The sequence below is a fragment of the Orcinus orca genome, chromosome X (assembly GCF_937001465.1).
Source record: "Orcinus orca chromosome X, mOrcOrc1.1, whole genome shotgun sequence".
NCBI lineage: Eukaryota > Metazoa > Chordata > Mammalia > Artiodactyla > Delphinidae > Orcinus > Orcinus orca.
Window position 1 is genome coordinate 42,873,768 of NC_064580.1, and position 19,454 is coordinate 42,893,221.

Here is a 19,454-nt window from a genome sequence, read left to right on the forward strand (position 1 = left end):
TTTTTTGGAGTAAATACCTAGGAGTGAGATTGCTGGATTGCATGATATGTCTGTTTACTTTATATGAAGCTGCCAAACTGTTTTCAAAGTGGTGTAACATTTTACACTCCCAGTAGCAACATATGAAAGTTCCAGTTGCTCCACATTCTCATGAATACGTGGTATTGTCAGTCTTTTTAATTTTAGCCATTTAATGAAGATCTGAATAGAAGAGGGGTGATGGGAAATGGAGGTTATATGGCAGCCCAGTAAGCTGTACATTTGTCTCTCTCCTTATAGACAGAGAAAGTCCTCAGTAAATACAAGTTGAAGCATGTTGAGATCCCCTCACATAATGCCCTTTCCCTGATCTTTCCCATTTCATCGCAGAGGAATGCTGAGGCTCCTAATGGGAGAAGGTAGTCACTTCAAGCACAACAGGCCGCGTTCATACTGTTGGGGAATAATTAAAAATAAAATCTTGTGCCAACCCAGTGAATTCGCTCAACAAAGGTAGAAAAGAACGAAATAGTTTTATTGTCGAATAAGCATTAAACCAGCTCGTGATGTGCATCACAAGCAATTCACTGAACAGATTTCAGAGAAGGAAAGAAACCTCATCCTTTTATATAGCCAGGCAGATACAACCCATTGCATACATGTTCTTAAGACAGATGATAACTTGCCCTCAAGAGAACTTGACAGCACCATTTACTACACACAGGTCATCTCAAATTCCCTGGTAATCGGTGTAGCTATCTGCCTTTAGGCAAAGGAAGAATAAAACACATATCTCTTTGACAAGCAGGTGACGACTTGGAACCAGCCTCCTAGGTCAAATTCCTAGGGTCATGGAGATCGGGCACTATCTCTGCTGACGTTTACATTTCAAAGAGATGGCTCCCAGGCCCTCAAGAACAACATTCCTGAGTTGTAAAACTGGCTGGAGGCCTATTTAGCTTTTTTTTTTAAGAGTTACATATATCTTGAAGGTACGGAGAAAAAATTTACACGTTTTCTGAAGGAAATACTCCAAGAAAAGGGAGGATGGAAAGTCTCTTTCACTTGTGACACCAGGAAAACTTCAACTTTTAAAAACTTTGTGTCTACCCTACGATACTTCCACCCTCTTCCCTGAGTTATGCCCTACTCCAGGTCCACAATTTCCCCTGACCTTCTACTATTAGTCTTTCAAAATCCTTATCAACTCCATTCCTAAAGGAAGCCTCCCCAAACAGCAGGCCGCTACTCCTAGAGCCACAGCCACGGCCACACTAGAGACTCGCTGTTATCAAGGGCTATGACTACAGTCTCTTAGAATTGGAAAACTTTGCAGATATTTGGTCTGATTCTAACCCATTTCAAAGACGGTAAAACTGAGACATAGGAAAATCCCAAATGGGTACTTAGGGCGCTGGGTCACACTGGAGCAAAAAGGACGCTTAAGGATCCTCCGCCCAAATTCGGGGATCCCTAAAGTCAGCCCCAGGTGACCAAAAAAAAAAAACAAAAAAACCCACCCTGCTTGATTCCACTACGGCACGATTGGGGTTAAAGCCCATGGAACGCTGGTCTCCTCCCGACTGCGCCTGCGCGAGTCCGGACGTGCGAATTTGCCCTGGACCCTGACGTTTCAGGCAGCCCCTCCTAATGCGGAACACAACCCACATTCCGCCGGTCCTGCCTTGACAGGCGTGACCCTAATCCAATAAGAATGGAGGGCTGAGTCCTCCGGAGCCAATAGCCAAAGCCCGAGGGGCGGTGGAGGCGGACTCTGTAAGGAAACAAGAAGACAGGCCCAAGATGGAGGCGGCGGCGGCTGTAGCGGCGTGACAGGTGAGGGCAGGCCCGGCAGGGTTAGGTTTCTGGAGAGACTGCTGGGCTCGGGTAGGGAGCCGGGACCGAAAGCTCAGCTCCAGGATGGCTGAGCCTGGGCCCCGATGCCCCCCGCCCGGAACCGGAGGAGTGGTTTGACCCGGGGTGAGACCATCTTCGACAACGCGGGGGGGGGTAGACTGGAATAGGGGTGCAAGGCTGCGGGGGATGGTTTCGCCCGTCGCGTGTGGCAGCGCGCCTGCGCAGAGCTGGAAGGCCCTCGGTGGGCGGGGTCAGGCCGAATGGGGCTTGGGTTGTGGTGTCTTGTCATGTGCAGTCCCTCTTAACCTCCTTAAGGTATCTGATGACCCTTGCTTACCGACAACGGGGAATGCGTGAAGATGAAGCTCACTTCTCGCTTTCCTTATTCTGGATCAATGTCTAGCTCACTAGGAGAATGTTTGAGGATTCCCCCATTCCTCCTCTTTAACCCTCCCCAGTCTCCTTCCATTATCACCAGTAATATAACTGCGACCCTTTCATTAGTTGTCAGGGAGAATTTTGGAGCGCCCTCCGCCCCACCCGCGCTTTACCCCCATTTATCTCACCTCAACCATGTCTGGTGATGCTCCATTACCCTCCTTTCCCCCGTGACAGTGTCTGGTGACACCCGTTATCCACTCTTCTACCCATTACAGTCCCTAGTGACCCCTGTTACATCTCCCCGCAGCGTAGTGTCTGCTGAGCCTCTATGAACTCCCCATCATAGTCTGGTGACTCCCATTAGCCACCTAACACAGTATCCATGAACCTACCATCATTACAGTTCAGGGCTTTGGGATGCCCACAGTGCCCTTACGAACACTGTTTGGTGCAATTCCCATTTCCCTCAAACTAAGGGCAGTATCTGATGATCCTCTGTTAGTTCCCCATCACCCTATCTGTGACTCACCCCACACCACAGCATCTGAACCCCCTTCTCCATTAGAAAGCCAGGGCAGCCTGTTCATGTCCATTACGTACATGACAGGCCCCAGTGCAGTGCGTGCTGACTTCCCCGTTAGTCCCTAGCACGGAGACTTACGTGCTCCTGTGCCCTCCGGGACAGTGTGTGTACCTCTCACTATGTCCTACCCCCCACCCCACCCCGCCCTACGCAGTGAATCCGAGACCTTGGCACTTAAGTGTGAGACAGACAACAGGAGCGGCTGAGCAGAGGAGGAACTGGATCCCTTGGGCTGTGTGGAAATTAGGCTACAAGGGGTGACGTGGAGCTGGGAGATTGAATTTTTGTCCCCTGCCACTTTGCTTCCAGACCATCATTATGGGACCTCTGAATTTTACCTCTGTCTTCTAGGAGCCCCATGGCACCTGCCCAGCCCCACCTTAGCCCGTCTTGACAAAGTCCTAGGCTCCATGGAGCCACCACGGGGCCCCCCTGCCAACGGGGCCGAGCCATCCCGGGCGGTGGGCACCGTCAAAGTGTACCTGCCCAACAAGCAACGCACGGTGGTGAGTCTGACGGGAGCAAAACTGGCAAGGGGTAGGCATGGACCCGGTTGTAAATCTTGGATCAGAAAGGTGACAAGGGCTGGGAGAGTCAGCTGGGGACTCCACTGAGAGCTGACTCCTCACATCTACACACACACAGGTGACTGTCCGGGATGGCATGAGTGTTTACGACTCATTAGACAAGGCCCTCAAGGTGCGGGGACTCAATCAGGATTGCTGTGTGGTCTACCGGCTCATCAAGGGGTAAGTGTGGCACTGCCACCTCCAACTGGGCGCGCAGCCTTCCAGCCCCTCCTCAGAGTCATGGGACTCTCCACTCTGCTGTGCAGTCTCCGTTAGTCTTCCCTTCATTCGGTGACTCCGTGAGTGCATCCAGCTTTTGTCTCATTACTTCATTAGTTTATTGGCCTGTAAGGTCAGCAGCTCATTTTCTTCTTGCACCCCAAATCCTCACCGTGCTCCGTCATGTCCTCCCGGAATTCATCTGTTTCATCTTTCACTGTTTTATCAATTTGTCAGCCCTCTCCTTCCTCCGTTTCCTTGTTCTCTGTCTGCTGTGTGGGCCTCGCTGACCTTCCATTTATTCCTCTGTTTTAGAGTTCCTTAACTTTTTTGTATTCAATTCACGCATTGCTTTTTATTTGTTATTTCAGTGCCTCACCAGCTGCTTTGTTGGGGGCTTGCTCAGGACTTCTAAGATTTAGTTGTTTCTTCAGTCTCATTTGCTCCTCGTCTTGTGGCTAAGAGCATGGACTCTTCGCACTGTCCTGCCACTTACAATCCCTTGTGGCTCTGGACAAGTCATTTCATCCCCCTGAGCCTCAGTTTCCCCATATGTAAAATGGGGACAAGGATAGTACTAGTTCCTAGAGTTGCTGTACTGAGAATGAAACATGCCATCTATTATTGCATGGATGGCAAGCTTGGAGGGACTTTTGGGGGGTTCCCTTCTTCCCCATGGCCCCATCCACCCTCCCACTCACTCCCTTCCATGCCTTCTGCAGTCGAAAGACAGTCACCGCCTGGGACACAGCCATTGCACCCCTGGATGGCGAGGAGCTCATTGTGGAGGTCCTCGAAGACGTCCCCCTGACCATGCACAATTTTGTGAGTGCAGGGTAGAAAGTGGGGGCAGACCGTGGGTGTGGCGGGAGGGTCCCTGACCAGGCCTCAATCTTCTCTACTCTGTGACAGCAGGTACGGAAGACGTTCTTCAGCCTGGCCTTTTGTGACTTCTGCCTTAAGTTTCTGTTCCATGGCTTCCGCTGCCAAACCTGTGGATACAAGTTCCACCAGCATTGTTCCTCCAAGGTCCCCACAGTCTGTGTTGACATGAGTACCAACCGCCGACAGTGAGCCTGGCCTGGGGTGGGCAGGGGGATGGGGAGGACAGAGGCCCAGCCACAAGGCTTTTACAGACAGCTCACCCATGTTCCCTTGCTTTACACCCTGAATGCCCTCAAGGTTCTACCACAGTGTCCAGGATTTGTCCGGAGGCTCCAGACAGCATGAGGCTCCCTCGAACCGCCCCCTGAATGAGCCACTCACCCCTCAGGGTCCCAGGTAGGGAACGCCTTAGCTGAAGGGCTGCTGTCAGAAGAAAAAGATCTGGAGGCCTCTGTAGAGTACAAGCCATACTTAATTCATTTGTTTACTCCATGAACATTTATTTAGCACCTACAAGTGTAAGGGCATGGAGCTCTGGGGCCTTGGGTGATTCCCCTAATCTCTCTGGGCCTTAGTTTTCTCATCTGTAAAGAGCAGATAATGACCACATAGGGTTCTGGTGAGGATTAAATGAGTTAAGACATGTCCAATGCTTAGAACAAGATCTGGTATAAGATAAGTTCTTATTAATTATAATATATATCTATATATATGCATCTAACTACTTAGTTAATTCTTCCATTATAACCATGCTCAAGCCTGTCCACTTTGAAATACATATTATTTTATCGTAAATTCCCTTTCAATTTCAATGTTGAAATATATTATTGCTCTAATATATCATGTTCATATGATATGCATTTTATATATCTATATTTTATAATGTCAATATTTATATGATATATTTATGCTATTGTATTATGTGTTATGTTGATAATATTTTCATATAATGTAGAACATCAAACATTTTTATGTAATGTATGAAATAGTAAAGTTAGAGCATTATATTATTTTTAATTATGGGTATATGTGAATAAATTATCTATGAATAGCATTTCAGGATAGTGAAGGGACCATTAAGAAATATTTTTGTAACATTATAATATATTTAGTATATATCATGTATAACAGATGTGTATGTATAACATATAACATTATTACAATATGTGTAAAGCATTGTAATTTTAATATAGATAACATACTGTATGTTATATAATACATAATATATTTGAATAGTACATATAGTTATACAATATTATATATTGCTCTTCCCCCACTATCTGCATGGCTTGCTGTCCTTCCTTTAAGTCTTTGCTCAAATGTCACTTGCTCAGAGAAGCCTTTCCTGACATCACCAGGGACACTTCCTGTCTCCTTATGTTGCTTTAGTTTTTGCTTTATTGCACCTGTCACCATTGGACATATTAAATATTCTTTGTTTTTTATTTCTCTTTTTTCCTGCTGCAGTCAGCCCCATGAGGGCAAGAACCTTTATTTGTTTTTTGTTTCTTTGGGTTTTTTTTAATTTTAAAATTTTAGTACAGTTCAAATCAGCATGCGTGTAGAACCTTTATTTGTTTCGTCCACAGTTTTATTTCCACTACCTAGAGTGGTATCTGGCACATGGCAGGCACTCAGTCAATGCTTCTTGAACAAATGCATAATAGTAATGACAGTGGACGTTTACTCTGTGTGAGCTAAACACACACTTAGGACGGGGCGGGGCATGGGCGGTGGTGGCAGCTCTACTGGTTTTCTCATTCACTCGACAGTGATTTCACAGCCTTTCCCCTGCCAGCTCCTGCACCCAGCACCGTGACCCCAAGCACTTCCCCTTCCCTGCCCCGGCCAACGCCCCCCTCCAGCGCATCCGCTCCACATCCACCCCCAACGTCCACATGGTCAGCACCACGGCCCCCATGGACTCTGGCCTCATCCAGGTTGGTGTCGAGGCGGGAGGTCACAGGGGAGCACCGGGCAGAGGGGAGGGCCATTCCTGTTGTCTTCCATGTTCTCTCTCTGACGCCCAGCCCTCTTCTTCCAGCTCCCTGCCCAGAGTTTCAACACTGACGGTGAGCCCCCCGCTACCTGCACCCTGAGTCCCCCACCCCACCCCACCCGGCTCCACTCACATCCTCTCCGCAACTGCAGCTGCCGGGAATAGAGGTGGTGGTGATGGAACCCCCCGGGGGAGCCCCAGCCCAGCCAGCATGTCCTCGGGGAGGAAGTCCCCACATTCCAAGTCCCCGTCAGAGCAGCGGGAGCGGAAGTCCTTGGCCGATGACAAGAAGAAAGTGGTGAGCTCCAGGGGGCACCTTTGGTGGGGGCACTGCAGGCCGAGTGATGAGGGGTGTGGGCAGGCCCCTGAGATGCCGCCCTTGTGGCCCGCAGAAGAATCTGGGGTACCGGGACTCGGGCTATTACTGGGAGGTGCCACCCAGTGAGGTGCAGCTGCTGAAGAGGATCGGGACGGGCTCGTTTGGGACCGTGTTTCGTGGGCGGTGGCACGGCGATGTGGCCGTGAAGGTGCTCAAGGTGGCCCAACCCACAGCTGAGCAGGCCCAGGCCTTCAAGAACGAGATGCAGGTGCTCAGGTGAGATTGCTCGCACGCAGGGATGGGGGCAGGGGCGGTGGGCACCGCCTTGGTGCCTCTCTGGGTAAAGGCCGTACTGAAGGCACTTCCTGCACATCCCCTGTGTTTGTGTGGTGTTATAACCATAATGGTAAGTTTCTTCTCTATCAGAGAAGCCCCTTTCCCCTCTGGGAAGGGGTATGTTTGGAGGACCTCTGGTCACATTGGTGTTTGTGTTTGTGTAAATACTGATATTAATTAATGGCTCTGCCTCCAAAATGTGGGTCTTTTCAGTTGTCTGCTGTGAAATGGGTATCACCAGCGTTACTGTGGTACTTACATCAATAGCATAATGTGAGTTGACTGCATCACCAGGCAGCCTGGCGTCCTTGCCTCTCGTTTGCTTGTTCTGCATCATTAGTATATGTTTATTGTGTTGCCTTCTTGTTATTAATTATAACAATACTGTACTTTAAAGAACAGTATTAGAACTATAATCAGAACCATAATTTAATCATTGTTTGATTAATGATTGTGGTTGCTCTACCTAATATATCATTCATACTATATTAACTCATTTGTGCTAAGAAACCCTGGCGCTCCCTTTTTGCTGCCTTAGTTCCTACCACTCCTGGGGTTGCCAGTGTGGGCTTTCCCCTCTGACAAGTGGGCACAATTATGTTGCAGAGTTGACGTTATCATAATTCCTTGTGCTATTTTAATACTCATCCTCATAATGGATGCCACAGTAAGGAAATTTTCAGTCTCTGCTCCTCTCTATGAAATGGCAATGATTTGAGCGGGCTGTGAATTTGCGTTGTGTTCGTATTGAAACTATAACCTAACTGCTGTGAAGAATACTAACGCGCTGTGAGCAAAATTGCAGAGCGTTGTTGATGTTCTTTGCGTGTAAGTTACCATTGTAACTGCAGTTAATACTTCTATAAGGAATGAAAGTTTTCTTCTAAATGAGGGTGGCTCCATTCATACAGGACAGTTTCTGTCAGGTAACCTAGGTACCCAGTAGTGATAACAGCAAGGACAGTGATGTTTTCAGGGTGCTTGCTTGTGTTCAGCTGTTCTAATAAGCACCTTACAGGTTATTTACTCACATATTCCTCCCAACACCCCTGTCAGGTAGCTCACAGAATTATCACAGTTTTTCAGTTGAGGAAAATGAGGCACAGAGAAGTTAAGTGTCTTCCCTGAGATTGTACAGTGAGTACCCAGGGAAGCCTGGATTGGAACTTAGGATCTAATTTGAGTCCAAATCCCAAGCTCTTTACCTCTAAGCCTCTCATGGTTAACAGGATATAGCCACACATCACTGATATTTTTACCCAGCATTTATCAATATTATGTTGATATATCACTGATGAAGGTTGGCATTCCACTTTCTCATCTCAAATGGTCACAGGCTCAGGTCATGGTCAGGGTCAGAGGTATGGCAGGTATTGATGATTAAGACACTTCTGGTCAGTAGAGGGTGAGGGGTAATCTCTTCCTCCTGCTTTTGTTGGGAGACTTGGATGAGGAAGCCCAGGACATAAGCGCCCAGCGTGGAATCATAGCCCAGCAAACATGTCTCACAACTTCATTGAATCTGGCCATAGTCTGGCCCTGAGCCTCCTGAAAGCCAGGGTGGGAATGATGGCAGAAGGCAGCAGTGAACAGCGCCATTCCCAATGCTCAGGAAGTTGCTGTTTACCCTCCCTGCCCTGATACCTTCTGCCCTGCCTGCAGGAAGACACGTCACGTCAACATCTTGCTGTTCATGGGCTTCATGACCCGGCCGGGATTTGCTATCATCACACAGTGGTGCGAGGGCTCCAGTCTCTACCACCACCTGCACGTGGCCGACACACGCTTTGACATGGTCCAGCTCATTGATGTGGCCCGGCAGACTGCCCAGGGCATGGAGTGAGCGTCCTGGCCCGGGGACTAGGGAGGGGGCTGGGGGATCTGGGGGTGGGGAGATGAGGTAGCCCCCAGACAGTCTGACACCTGCTTGTACCCCAACAGCTACCTCCATGCCAAGAACATCATCCACCGAGATCTCAAGTCTAACAGTATCTACATGTCCCTCTCTGAGGGCTGGGCTTGGGTGGGGGGCATCAAACAGGATGAGGGCTTAGAGGGATGGCTCTTGTGGGAGGCTTTCTGGGGGCAAACAGGGAGGGGCACATGTGGCATTTCCCTTTGCCAGGTGCCAGAGCTGTGGCTGGTGAGGGGCCTTTAATGGGAGTCTCTTGGTCAGGAGTCAGGGTTTTGACTGGTTCAGGTGCTGTTCTTCGGGACTCTGGTCAGGGTCTGAGGAGCGGCAGCTGTGGAGGGCGTTAGGGGGAGCTCCTGACCAGTGTCACAGGCATGGTGAGTGTGGGTGCCATTAGAGGAGCTTCCTAGTCAGGAGTCACAGGAGGGCCAAGTGTAGGGGGCATTCATTGGAGCTCCCCACCCAAGTCAAGGTTGTGGCTAGTTTGTGTGACATTGCGGAGCTTCTGGTCAGGGTTAGAGGCATGACTGGCGTGGAGGCGTCAACGAGAGCCTCCCAGTCAGGGCAAGAAGCCTGGCTATTGGGAGTCCCTGTAGTGGCCCTTGACCCTGGCGGACATCTTCCTACACGAGGGGCTCACGGTGAAGATCGGGGACTTCGGCCTGGCCACAGTGAAGACGCGGTGGAGTGGGGCCCAGCCTTTGGAGCAGCCCTCGGGCTCTGTGCTATGGATGGTGAGTTGGGCCAGGCTGGACTGGGGGCATATAGGGACATGGGCTGCTGGGTTAGGATGTGGGAGGCCGAGTGGGGCTGGGGATGCCTGCACCCCGAGGTGTGGGTGTCTGGACTGCTTATGCTTCCCCCCGTGTGGGTGGCTCTGAGTTACACCCAGTGTGGCTGGTGGGCCCTGGGCCTATGGGCCAGTCATTTGCTGACCTCCACATTCCTCCTGCCCGGTCCGGCCTATTGAAGGCAGCTGAGGTGATCCGTATGCAGGACCCGAACCCCTACAGCTTCCAGTCGGATGTCTACGCCTATGGGGTTGTGCTCTACGAGCTCATGACCGGCTCGCTGCCTTACAGCCACATTGGCAGCCGTGACCAGGTGAGCCCCATGCCTTACACCTGCTATCTCCCAGGCCAAGGGATCCCCTTAGCCTCCAAACCTCAGATCTCCACCTTTGCATAGACCAAGAACACCACACTTCCCCCAGAAACCCCAAGTTTTCTGAGCTGAGGATTCCCAGATTCCTCTGGGTCTTCCATACCCAGAATTCCCTCCTTCACCCACATCTACTCCTCTGGGTCCTCAAAGTCCAGAATCTCCTGGATCCCTAGACACACACAGTCCTCTGGCCTGGTTAGTCAAACTCTCCAAAGTCCCCAAAGCCCAGAATCCCATTTCTCCCAGAAACAATCCCTTTGTACTTCTGGAATCCTCACAGATACCTACAACCATTCAGGCCTTAGGTATCTGTCAGACTTCAGGGCCCTTGCATCCACAGTACTCTAGGCCCCAGACATTTCTCCAGGTTCAAGGCCTGGGATCTCCCAGACCCTCAGAAACCCAGGATCCTGTAGGCTTCACGTACCAATAGTCTTTGGGTCTTGAGCACTCAGTCGTACAGACCACGTGGACCCATAGTCCTGTAGGCCCCAGACCTCTACAGAAATACAGACTACTGAGAGCTAGAATCCTTTAGCTTCCTCCAGACCCAGAACTTCATGTTTCCCCCAGACTCAGTACTTTCTAGGCCCCTAAGCCCCCTAGAAACCTGTGGACCCATAATCATCTGGGCCCTGGACACCTACAGTCCTTGACTTCCCCCAAGCTTAAATCCTTCTGTTTTGTAAGCAGAGAATCCTTCTAAGTCCTCAGAGACCCAGAATCTTTAGATCCACAAGATACCCACAATCTTCTGGGCTCCAATACCCAGAATACCCCAGTTCTCCTAAAAGGAGCCCTCCAGGTCCCTCAAGACCCAGAATTCCCTGGGCTTCCCAGCCCAGACCCCCAGATCACCCCATTCCTGTCCCCCCTCCCAGATTATCTTTATGGTGGGCCGTGGCTATCTGTCCCCGGACCTCAGCAAAATCTCCAGCAACTGCCCCAAGGCCATGAGGCGCCTGCTGTCTGACTGCCTCAAGTTCCAGCGGGAGGAGCGGCCCCTCTTCCCCCAGGTGGGCCGAGGAGGAGGGCTGGACACCCTGGGGAGGGAGCCTCTGAGGAGAAGGACTCTGAGGTGTGAATGTGAACTGTGTTGTGTTCAAGGCTCCGAGGTGTACAATGTGTGTGAGTGTGTGCTTCCCCATTAGGCTGGGGTCTGGGGGTGTCGGGGTGCCCACGCGGATCTGGACACCCTTCCTCACCCGCCCCTGCCCCCAGATCCTGGCCACGATTGAGCTGCTGCAGCGGTCACTCCCCAAGATTGAGCGGAGTGCCTCCGAACCCTCCTTGCACCGTACCCAGGCTGATGAGTTGCCTGCCTGCCTACTCAGCGCAGCCCGCCTTGTGCCTTAGGTCCCACCCCCAGCCACCAGGGAGCCAATCTCAACCTGCCACGCCAAGGAGCCCTGCCCACCAACCAATCAATGTCTGTCTCTGCCCCGTTACTGCCTCAGGATCCCCCATCCCTGCCCTGGGAGATGAGGGGGTGCCCATGTACTTTTCAAGTTCCTCTGGAATTGGGGGACCCTCGAAGACCGAGACCCCTGCCTCCTCCATAATTCGGTTTCCTCTTGGCTTTCGCGATACTTCTAAATTCGGGAGCTCCTCCATCTCCAACGGCTGGGATTTGTGGCAGGGATTCCACTCAGAACCTCTCTGGAATTTGTGCCTGATGTGCCTTCCACTGGATTTTGGGGTCCCCAGCACCCCATGTGGATTTGGGGGGTCCCCTCTGTCTCCCACCATTCAAGGACTCCCCTCTTTCTTCACCAAGAAGCACAGAATTCTGCTGGGCCTTTGCTTGTTTATTTTTCTTCCCGACTCTTCTCATGGGGTTCAGAGCCGCTGAGGGGTGAGGGTGAGTCCAGGCAAGGGTTGGAGGTTGGGGGGAGGTGCGGACCACACAAACAGCGCCACTGCACGCATCACCACAGGCGGCACGATGAACGAGGACCACATATGCCAAGCACGGCACGAGAGGAGGCCACGTCAGTCACAGACACAGACATCACTGCAAAGGTGGGGAAGTGGGGGACCACTGGCCTGTGTGCAAAGGATTCTGGGAGGATGGGTGGAGTTTGCATATTTAAGACAGCTGTCAGAGGCAGGAGAGTGGGGCAGGGGTCCCTGGGGAACTGAGGGGTCCTAGCAGTGGGAGGAGCTCCCAGTGTGTTGAGTGGGGTTGGTTGGGGGGGGGTGAAGGGAAATCCTTGGGGAGCTGGGTGGGGGCAGTTGAAGAGGTGGATCTCCAGAGATGGGAGATCCATAGAAAGGGTCTCAAAGGTAGGGGTTTCTTAAGGATTTGGGAAATTTTGATGGGGAACAAGGTGTGCTTGAGAGCTCTGGTACCAGGAGTGGGGTTTTCCAGGAATTTCAGGGCTCCGGGAGGGGTTGCCTGGTGTTTGGGAGAGCTTCCAGAAAGGAAAATGCACTCTGAGGGCACCAGGAGTGGAGGTCTTCAGGGATTTGGAGGTTCTAGAACTGAGAAGTAGGTCTCAGTTTTTGAAAGGACTTGGGAATTCTAAACATGAGAACTGGATTTAGGACCGGGAGTGAGGTTTCCCCAGGGACTTGGGCATTCTGAGGAGTGAGAAGAGGGATCTTGGCGATCCAGGAGAGGGCTTCTCAAGGGATGAGATTCCAAAAGTGAGAAATAGATTCAGGGCCCAGACAGGGGTTGCCCAGGGATTTGGGGGCTCTCAGGGTGGGGTGTCAGTCGGAGAAGAGGCTGGCGAAAGACTTCCTCAGGCTGCGGATGGTCTCAGCTTTCACCTCGTCCTGGCTAAGGCTGGGCCTGGGCGGGGCTGGCTCTGGAAGGTTGAAGGCATTGGTCAGAGACTGGGATTTGCTAGAGAGAAACAAGGTGGAGGCGTGGGAGGAAGGGGGGAGAGGAAGGGAGGAGGGGGAGAGAAACACAACGTTACCCCAGGCCCGGCCCCAGCCCTGCCCCTCTGGTCCTGGGGCTGTGCCTGTGACCCTCCCACCCCCCAGCACGGGCCTGGACCCTGGAGGGATTCTCAGGACGAATGGAGGAGCCCTGGGCCAGGCTGGGAGGACTTGGATCCAAGGTGAAGAAGCCTGGGATTGATGGGAAGAGTTCTGGGCTGAATCTTCTCTTATAATTGAGGAGTCCAGAAAAGGGGGTGGTGGTGCTTGGACCAAGGACAGGCTGGAAGGGGCAAATCTAAGGGGGAGCAGTTGGGTGGGGCAGGACAGACTTCTGAGCTAAGAGAGGAGGTCTGGAATGGACCAGAAGAGGCAGAGAGGGTGGTGTGATTTGGGAGGAGACTGAGATGGGCTAGAAGGGAGCCTAGACTGTAGGAAAAGCATGAGGACGACTGGGAAGAGTGAAGTAACATAGGAGGACTGTGGATTGGGCCGGGAGGAGTTTGTGGGTTCGGCTGGGGGGAATCAGGTGGGGCACAAGGAGGATGGGTTTGGCAGGGAAGTACTGAAGGAGGGTCAGCAAGGCGCCTGGGGTGGGCCGAGAGGAGCTGGGCTGGGGGTCTTTCCCAGGGCCTACTGGGAGGATTCTGCACTTCAGAGGGGGTTTCTCTGGGGTGGAGGGCAGGAGCCTCTGTGAACTGGGAGGGGTCTGGCCCAGACTGGAACTGGAGAGAGAGCTCTCAGGAGCCGTGTACAGGACCTGGGTCTGAGGAGCCTGGGAGCTGGGGCTGCCCTCCAGGTGCAGGAGCGCATTCTGTGAGCAGCAAGGCGAGGGCTGCTGTGGGGTCCCCTTACTTGAGCTGGGGGTGTGGGGGTCCCCCGGCAGCGGCAGTGGCAGGTGGTGGCACATCCTGGCTGGGTTTCTGGGCCAGTTGTGGCTTGGTGGGACGTCCAGCAGGGCCGGAGGCACTGGGTCGCGGCTGCTGCGTGGTGGGTGGCCCAGTGCGGGGCATGGGACCCGCCTGGCTGGCCTGGCGTGTGGGGCCGGCAGGGCCTGGGGGCTTCTGGGGTGGGCCCTGGCGCTGCTGACCACCCGGTGGAGCCCCTGAGGCCTTTGGCGGAGCCTGACCAGAGGCCGATGTCTGACGAGTAGCCTGTGGGGGGCCTGCCTGGCGCTGGGGAGAGGGGGAGGCGGGTGGGCGGGCTGCTGGAGGTGCCCCGGGGCCTCCCGCCACTGGCCGGGATTGGCGGCCTTGACCCTGGGGCAGCGGTGTGGCCTGGGACGCAGGCTGCTGGGGCGCTGATGTGGGACTCGGAAGGCGCTGGGGCAGGGGGCTGCCAGCTGGGGGTCCAAGGCCCGAAAGGTGCTGTTGGCCCTGCGGGGTCGGGCGCTGCTGCAACGGGGGTCCCTGGCGTTGGGGGCCTGGGCCCGGCTGTGGAGGGCCGCCTGAGGGACAGAGAGAAAGTGCACACGTGAGAGCAAGCAAGGGAGAGGTGGGGGGCTGCCGGCGGGGTCGGGGCCGAGGAAGCTGGCCCCTCACTTACCCTGTGGCGGGGGTCGTTGCTGAGCTGGGGGCCCCGCGGGCTGCTGGGAGGTCTGGCGGCCCAAGGGCAGGGCCCCTGGGGACGGAGTCTGCGGCAGAGGAGTGGAGCAGGAGAGGTTAAAAATAGTTACCAGCCGGTGGAGCATCAGCCAATCAGAATGACATGGGTTCCCTGTGTGCTGGGTGTTGCCGCATTTGTGGCTGAGCTGAGGGGATGGCAGGTTGTGGGGTGCGGGACTCATTCCCAGGGGAGGGGTCAGGAGGCACTCAGGGAAGTCACGGTAGCAGCTATTAACATTTTTTAAAATAGTTGGTAACTGCTGCGACACGGGTGCGTCATGGCGATGCCCTTAGCCTTCTAATTATCAGCTCTGTGACACAGTATGACCAAGGGCTGGCCTGCCCACCACTAGCCTCCAAGGGCCAGAGCCAGGGGCCTGACCTGGCTGTGGGAGCCCCTGCCGGGAGACGCATCCCGCTGCCGCTGCCGGGGCAGGACCTGGGCCATCTTGTTGACCACAAGCTCTACGATGAGTTGCTTGTCTTCATCCTGGTGGTCACCGATGAGCGGCATGGAGGAGCCCACCACCTGGGGGAGGAGAAGGGATCCAGTGAGGAGAGAAGCAGGAAGTGCACAGGAGGGTGACGATGACGAAGTGCTGTAAGTTGGGAAAAGGTATGACTGGCGGCTGCCCAGGAAACCAGCTTCAGTATGAGAAGCACCTATTACGCAGTGTGGGGAAGGCTTGTCTTTTACAAGATACCTTACAGCTTAGGACATACTAGCAGGGGTGAGCTAATGAAGGCCTACCGGCCAAATCCGGCCCAGCACCTGTTTCTGTGCAGCCCCAGGCCCCGGAGCTAAGGATGGGTTTTACATTTTTTAATGATTGAAAAAAAAAATCAAAAGATTTCATGACGTGAAAATTATATGAAATTTAAATTTCATTGTCCATAAACCAAGTTTCATGGGAACACAGCCACCCTTACTTTCTTGCCATATTGTCTGTGGCTGCTCTTGCAGATTGAGGAGCTGCAGTAGAGACTGTACGGCCCACAAAGCCTAAAATACGCACCATCTGGCCTCGACAGAAAACGTTTGCCAATCCCTGCTTTATAGTTTGCTAGGTGCTCTGTGTTTTACAAAGAACTCTGTGGTTTACGTGGTACTTTACAGTTTACAAAGCTCCTTGCCCTTTACAAAGGACTGTTACATATATGGTGTGTTTAGACTTTGGAAAGTGCTTTGCAAAGGGCACCACTGTTTACAAGATGCTTTACCATGTATAAAGTGCTACCATTTACCATGCACTCAGAAGTTTTAAGGTATTTTACAGTTTGCAAATTGCTTTACTGTTTACCGGGGACACTGCTGCTTATAAAGAGCTTTAGAATTTTGAAAGCGCTTTGCTTCAATAACGAGGATTTCCCAGTTTACAGAGCTCCTCTTTAAAATAATTTTATAAAGTACTTTGCTGTTCACCAAGCAGTACCTTCCTAAGGTACTTTACAGTTTACAGAATGCTTTAGTATCAACCGCCACTCTCTATAAAGTTCTTTATAGCTTACAAAGTACTTTGCTGTTGGCCAAGTACAAATTCACAGAACACTTTAAAGATTACTAAGTGCTTGGTCATTCACCAGAGTGTCTCAGTTCACAGAGGACGTTATACCTTAACAAGTGTTTTGCCCTTCAGTAAAGATGTCCAAGTTCACAGAGCAGTTTAGAATTTAGTAAGTATTTTGCCATTTGCCAGGGATGTCCTGGTTCACAAGGCACTTTACAGTTTTACATTTTGCCATTCGCTGAGGGCTTTCTAGGCCCTGGCGTGCTTCACAGTGTTGCTGCCCTGCACCTGCTCCCCCCTCTGTGCCCCCACAAAATTCTGGGGTGCTCCTACCTCAATGATGTGATCCCTTCCGTCCTTGCCATGCAGTGCTTCCACTGCGCAGATGTCCAGTCCCCCAAAGATCTCTGAGCACGTGTCCACCCACAGCTTGTACCTGCCAAGACACAAGGCAAGGCAGCCCGTCAGTGCCTGGTCTGGGTGGCCACACTTCTACCCCCCACCCCCGAGTTCAGGCCGCCCACCTGTCAGACATGGCAATCTGCTCAAGCATCGCAGAGCCGGTGTTGGTCTTCCAGTTTCCTGACACTGACGTCCTCCTGGAGAGTAAGAGGAGACAGGAGAGAGGCTTGGGGGGCCTGGGCTGCACAAGGCAGGGCAGGGGACCCCTACCCAGGCCTTGGTCTCCTTACGCACATGTAGGCCTTGTAGTTCTGCCCAATCTTCTGGACGCGCACATCGTATTTGGCATCAATGAAGGGCTCGGCAGTGGCATATGTCTTGGTCAGTGCCACGACACTTGCGATGTCCTGGAAGTCGTGCTGGTTGTCCACCTTGACCTGTGGAAGTGGGGTGGGGAGCAGGGCCCGGTCAGGAGGGGGCGGCAGTTGGGGTGCCTTAGGGCAAATGACACAGGTGAGGTGAGTGCACAGAAATTCGGTGGACACCCCAAGGCACTCAAGCATGCATTAATTCTGGGTCTCCTGGTTTTTACATGTACACACAGACACCAAATTGGGTGTCTACAACTCTGTGAACACACAAAACCCGATTTTTAGACTTGTTTACTTTAAATGGTTAAGTTGTATGGTATGTGAATTATATCTCAATAAAGCTGTGGGAAAAATTGTGTGTATATACAGTATATGCATGTGGGCACCCATACAAAATCAACTGTACACACAATATATAAACATACAGAAGCATGGACACACTCAAACATACAAATTACAAGTCTTCTTTCTATGGACATACAGACAAAATCGGAGGGACAGCATACAGGACCCCAAGACCCTTGAATGTAAAAGATGACGTAGTGTGTGTTCAACGCAGAGGCCTGCCTATATACAGACACAGTGCTGGATACACTAACAAAATAACAGGACACACAAAACTGGCTGAACACATGATAGAAAATTGGGCCACCAAAATGTAAGAATATGAGGAAAAATACAAATAGATAAAGGACACACAATTATACAGAATTATTGTGTGCACTGAATACACAATATATTTCTAACAGGCATACCTTCTCGGAGATACTGTGGGTTCAGTTCCAGACCACCGCAATAAAGCGAAGGTCACAATAAAGCAAGTCACACAAATTTTTTGGTTTCCCAGTGCGTATAAAAGTTATGTTTATACTGTAATCTGTTAAGTGTGCAATACATCTAAGTGTCTAAGAAAAACAATGTACATACCTTAATTTAAAAATACTTTATTGCTAAAAGATGCTAACCATCATCTGACAACGCAGGGTTGTCACGAACCTTCAATTTGTAAAAAAAAAAAATGTAGTATCGGGCTTCCCTGGTGGCGCAGCGGTTGAGAGTCTGCCTGCCGATGCAGGGGACACGGGTTCGTGTCCCGGTCCGGGAAGATCCCACATGCCGTGGAGCGGCTGGGCCCGTGAGCCATGGCCGCTGAGCCTGCACGTCTGGAGCCTGTGCTCCGCAACGGGAGAGGCCGCAACAGTGAGAGGCCCGCGTACAGCAAAAAAAAAAAAAAAAAAATGTAGTATCTGTGAAGCGCAATAAAGCGAAGTGCTATAAAACGAGGTATGCCTGTACTTATATCCGCACGATGCCAGGAACATGCATCATTTACAAGCACGCAAATACAAAGCCCACCCGGGGACTTACCTTACCCATCCCAGAGTGTGCGTGCCCCATCTTCACAACCACAGGGTACGTTGTGCTGCTGAGCTGGTAGGGTGGAAAGGGAGAGCATGGTCAGGGCAGGAGGGCTGACAGCCATGGCTGGGGGTGGTGCTGAGGGGAGCCCATCCAGTGGGAGCCACACTGAGAGCGATTTTCCCAGAAGAGGTGGGTCAGAGACAGCCAGCCACCAGCTGGGGGTCACACAATACCCCAGAGCCCAGAATTGAACCCAGAGCCCTGCCTGCCTATCCCTCCCTCCACCACCCACAAGTCCCAGACTTCCTGCCTCTGCTTTCCTGGGAAGAGGCGTGGGATAGGGGTGGGGGACTTTTCCAGAAAAGGGAAAGTTTGTTTTTACAGTGAATGGATGACAGAGAAGTGAGTGTGTGCATGTGCGTGCGTGGGGGTGTAGTGGCGAGCATGTAGCAACTGGACCCCTCAGCCAGGCCTTGTGTGTGTCTCCTCCACACACATACACAACCCAGAGACACACAAACCCTCAGAACTCAGATCTACACAGCCAAACCCAGAGCTTCCCACACATGCTGAGACCCACGCGATGGAAAGATCCACCACCAACACCGGTTCCGGAGCATGCCTTGCTGTGTGGCTGCACGGAGACCCTCACAGCCAGCCATCCAGCCCAGCAGCACACACTCAACACTCGTAGACACGCAATCAACACTTTTGGGCAGAGACATACACACAGCCCTCCTCCTCTCACCCAAATCCACGTAACAGAGGGACACACAACACGAAGGTTATCCATGCAACACAGAGACGAACAACCCTCAGAGGCATAGCCACAGAATGCAGAGGCACACACAACTCTGACAGGCACACACAACAGAAATGGGCACATATTCAGCACTGACAGATACACATGCAATGCTCCTAGGCATACACACAACAAACAGAAGGACCCACACCACATGGACAGGTATACACACTTCCAGGTATTCACACTTCTAGGTATTCACAAAACCACCGAGACCCACAACACAGAGACTCATACTCCTGGGCACACGCAAAGTGTATGTAGGGACGCACACACAAAAAACGTGCCTTGCCATATATACAGATGGAGAGGC

At 52.1% G+C, this 19,454-nt stretch overlaps 2 protein-coding genes across 7 annotated transcripts in view; one reads left to right on the top strand and one right to left on the bottom strand.

The window, feature by feature from the left end:
- Positions 1 to 1,636: 1,636 nt before the first annotated feature.
- On the top strand, positions 1,637 to 12,001 carry ARAF (A-Raf proto-oncogene, serine/threonine kinase). Of its 5 annotated transcripts, none has more exons than XM_049704839.1 (16): positions 1,637 to 1,815; positions 3,152 to 3,306; positions 3,446 to 3,549; positions 4,311 to 4,413; positions 4,501 to 4,658; positions 4,771 to 4,869; positions 6,272 to 6,413; positions 6,518 to 6,545; positions 6,625 to 6,770; positions 6,865 to 7,067; positions 8,790 to 8,966; positions 9,069 to 9,129; positions 9,669 to 9,773; positions 10,012 to 10,143; positions 11,085 to 11,219; positions 11,425 to 12,001. In XM_049704839.1, the coding sequence occupies exons 2-16, from the start codon at positions 3,211 to 3,213 to the stop codon at positions 11,557 to 11,559; spliced, it is 1,824 nt and encodes a 607-aa protein (XP_049560796.1). In that variant the 5' UTR covers positions 1,637 to 1,815; positions 3,152 to 3,210; the 3' UTR covers positions 11,560 to 12,001. The 5 variants fall into 5 exon arrangements, with proteins under 5 accessions (XP_049560796.1, XP_049560797.1, XP_049560793.1 ...); XM_049704840.1 differs by having other exon boundaries at positions 1,640 to 1,815; positions 4,504 to 4,658; XM_049704836.1 differs by lacking the exon at positions 1,637 to 1,815 and adding an exon at positions 1,822 to 1,959.
- SYN1 (synapsin I) overlaps positions 11,994 to 19,454 on the bottom strand; it is a 51,666-nt gene continuing 44,205 nt past the window's right edge. Inside the window, exons 6-13 of one of the 2 annotated variants that reach the window (XM_004281980.2) lie at positions 18,346 to 18,408; positions 16,901 to 17,043; positions 16,729 to 16,803; positions 16,538 to 16,640; positions 15,079 to 15,225; positions 14,638 to 14,725; positions 13,948 to 14,539; positions 11,994 to 13,054 (exon numbers count right to left, since the gene is read on the bottom strand). In XM_004281980.2, coding sequence (XP_004282028.1) covers positions 12,919 to 13,054; positions 13,948 to 14,539; positions 14,638 to 14,725; positions 15,079 to 15,225; positions 16,538 to 16,640; positions 16,729 to 16,803; positions 16,901 to 17,043; positions 18,346 to 18,408 — 1,347 coding nt within the window. In that variant the 3' untranslated portion in view covers positions 11,994 to 12,918. The remainder of the gene's footprint in view (positions 13,055 to 13,947; positions 14,540 to 14,637; positions 14,726 to 15,078; positions 15,226 to 16,537; positions 16,641 to 16,728; positions 16,804 to 16,900; positions 17,044 to 18,345; positions 18,409 to 19,454) is intronic. The other variant, XM_004281981.2, reaches the window with a different exon arrangement.

Excerpts from the sequence above, each read along its gene's own strand:
- ARAF (XM_049704836.1), top strand. The coding sequence starts at position 1,920 with ATGCCCCCCGCCCGGAACCGGAGGAGTGGTTTGACCCGGG. Across the intron at positions 3,307-3,445 it reads CCAACAAGCAACGCACGGTG|GTGACTGTCCGGGATGGCAT; the intron begins GTGAGTCTGACG and ends ACACACACACAG. Across the intron at positions 9,774-10,011 it reads CGGGCTCTGTGCTATGGATG|GCAGCTGAGGTGATCCGTAT; the intron begins GTGAGTTGGGCC and ends GGCCTATTGAAG.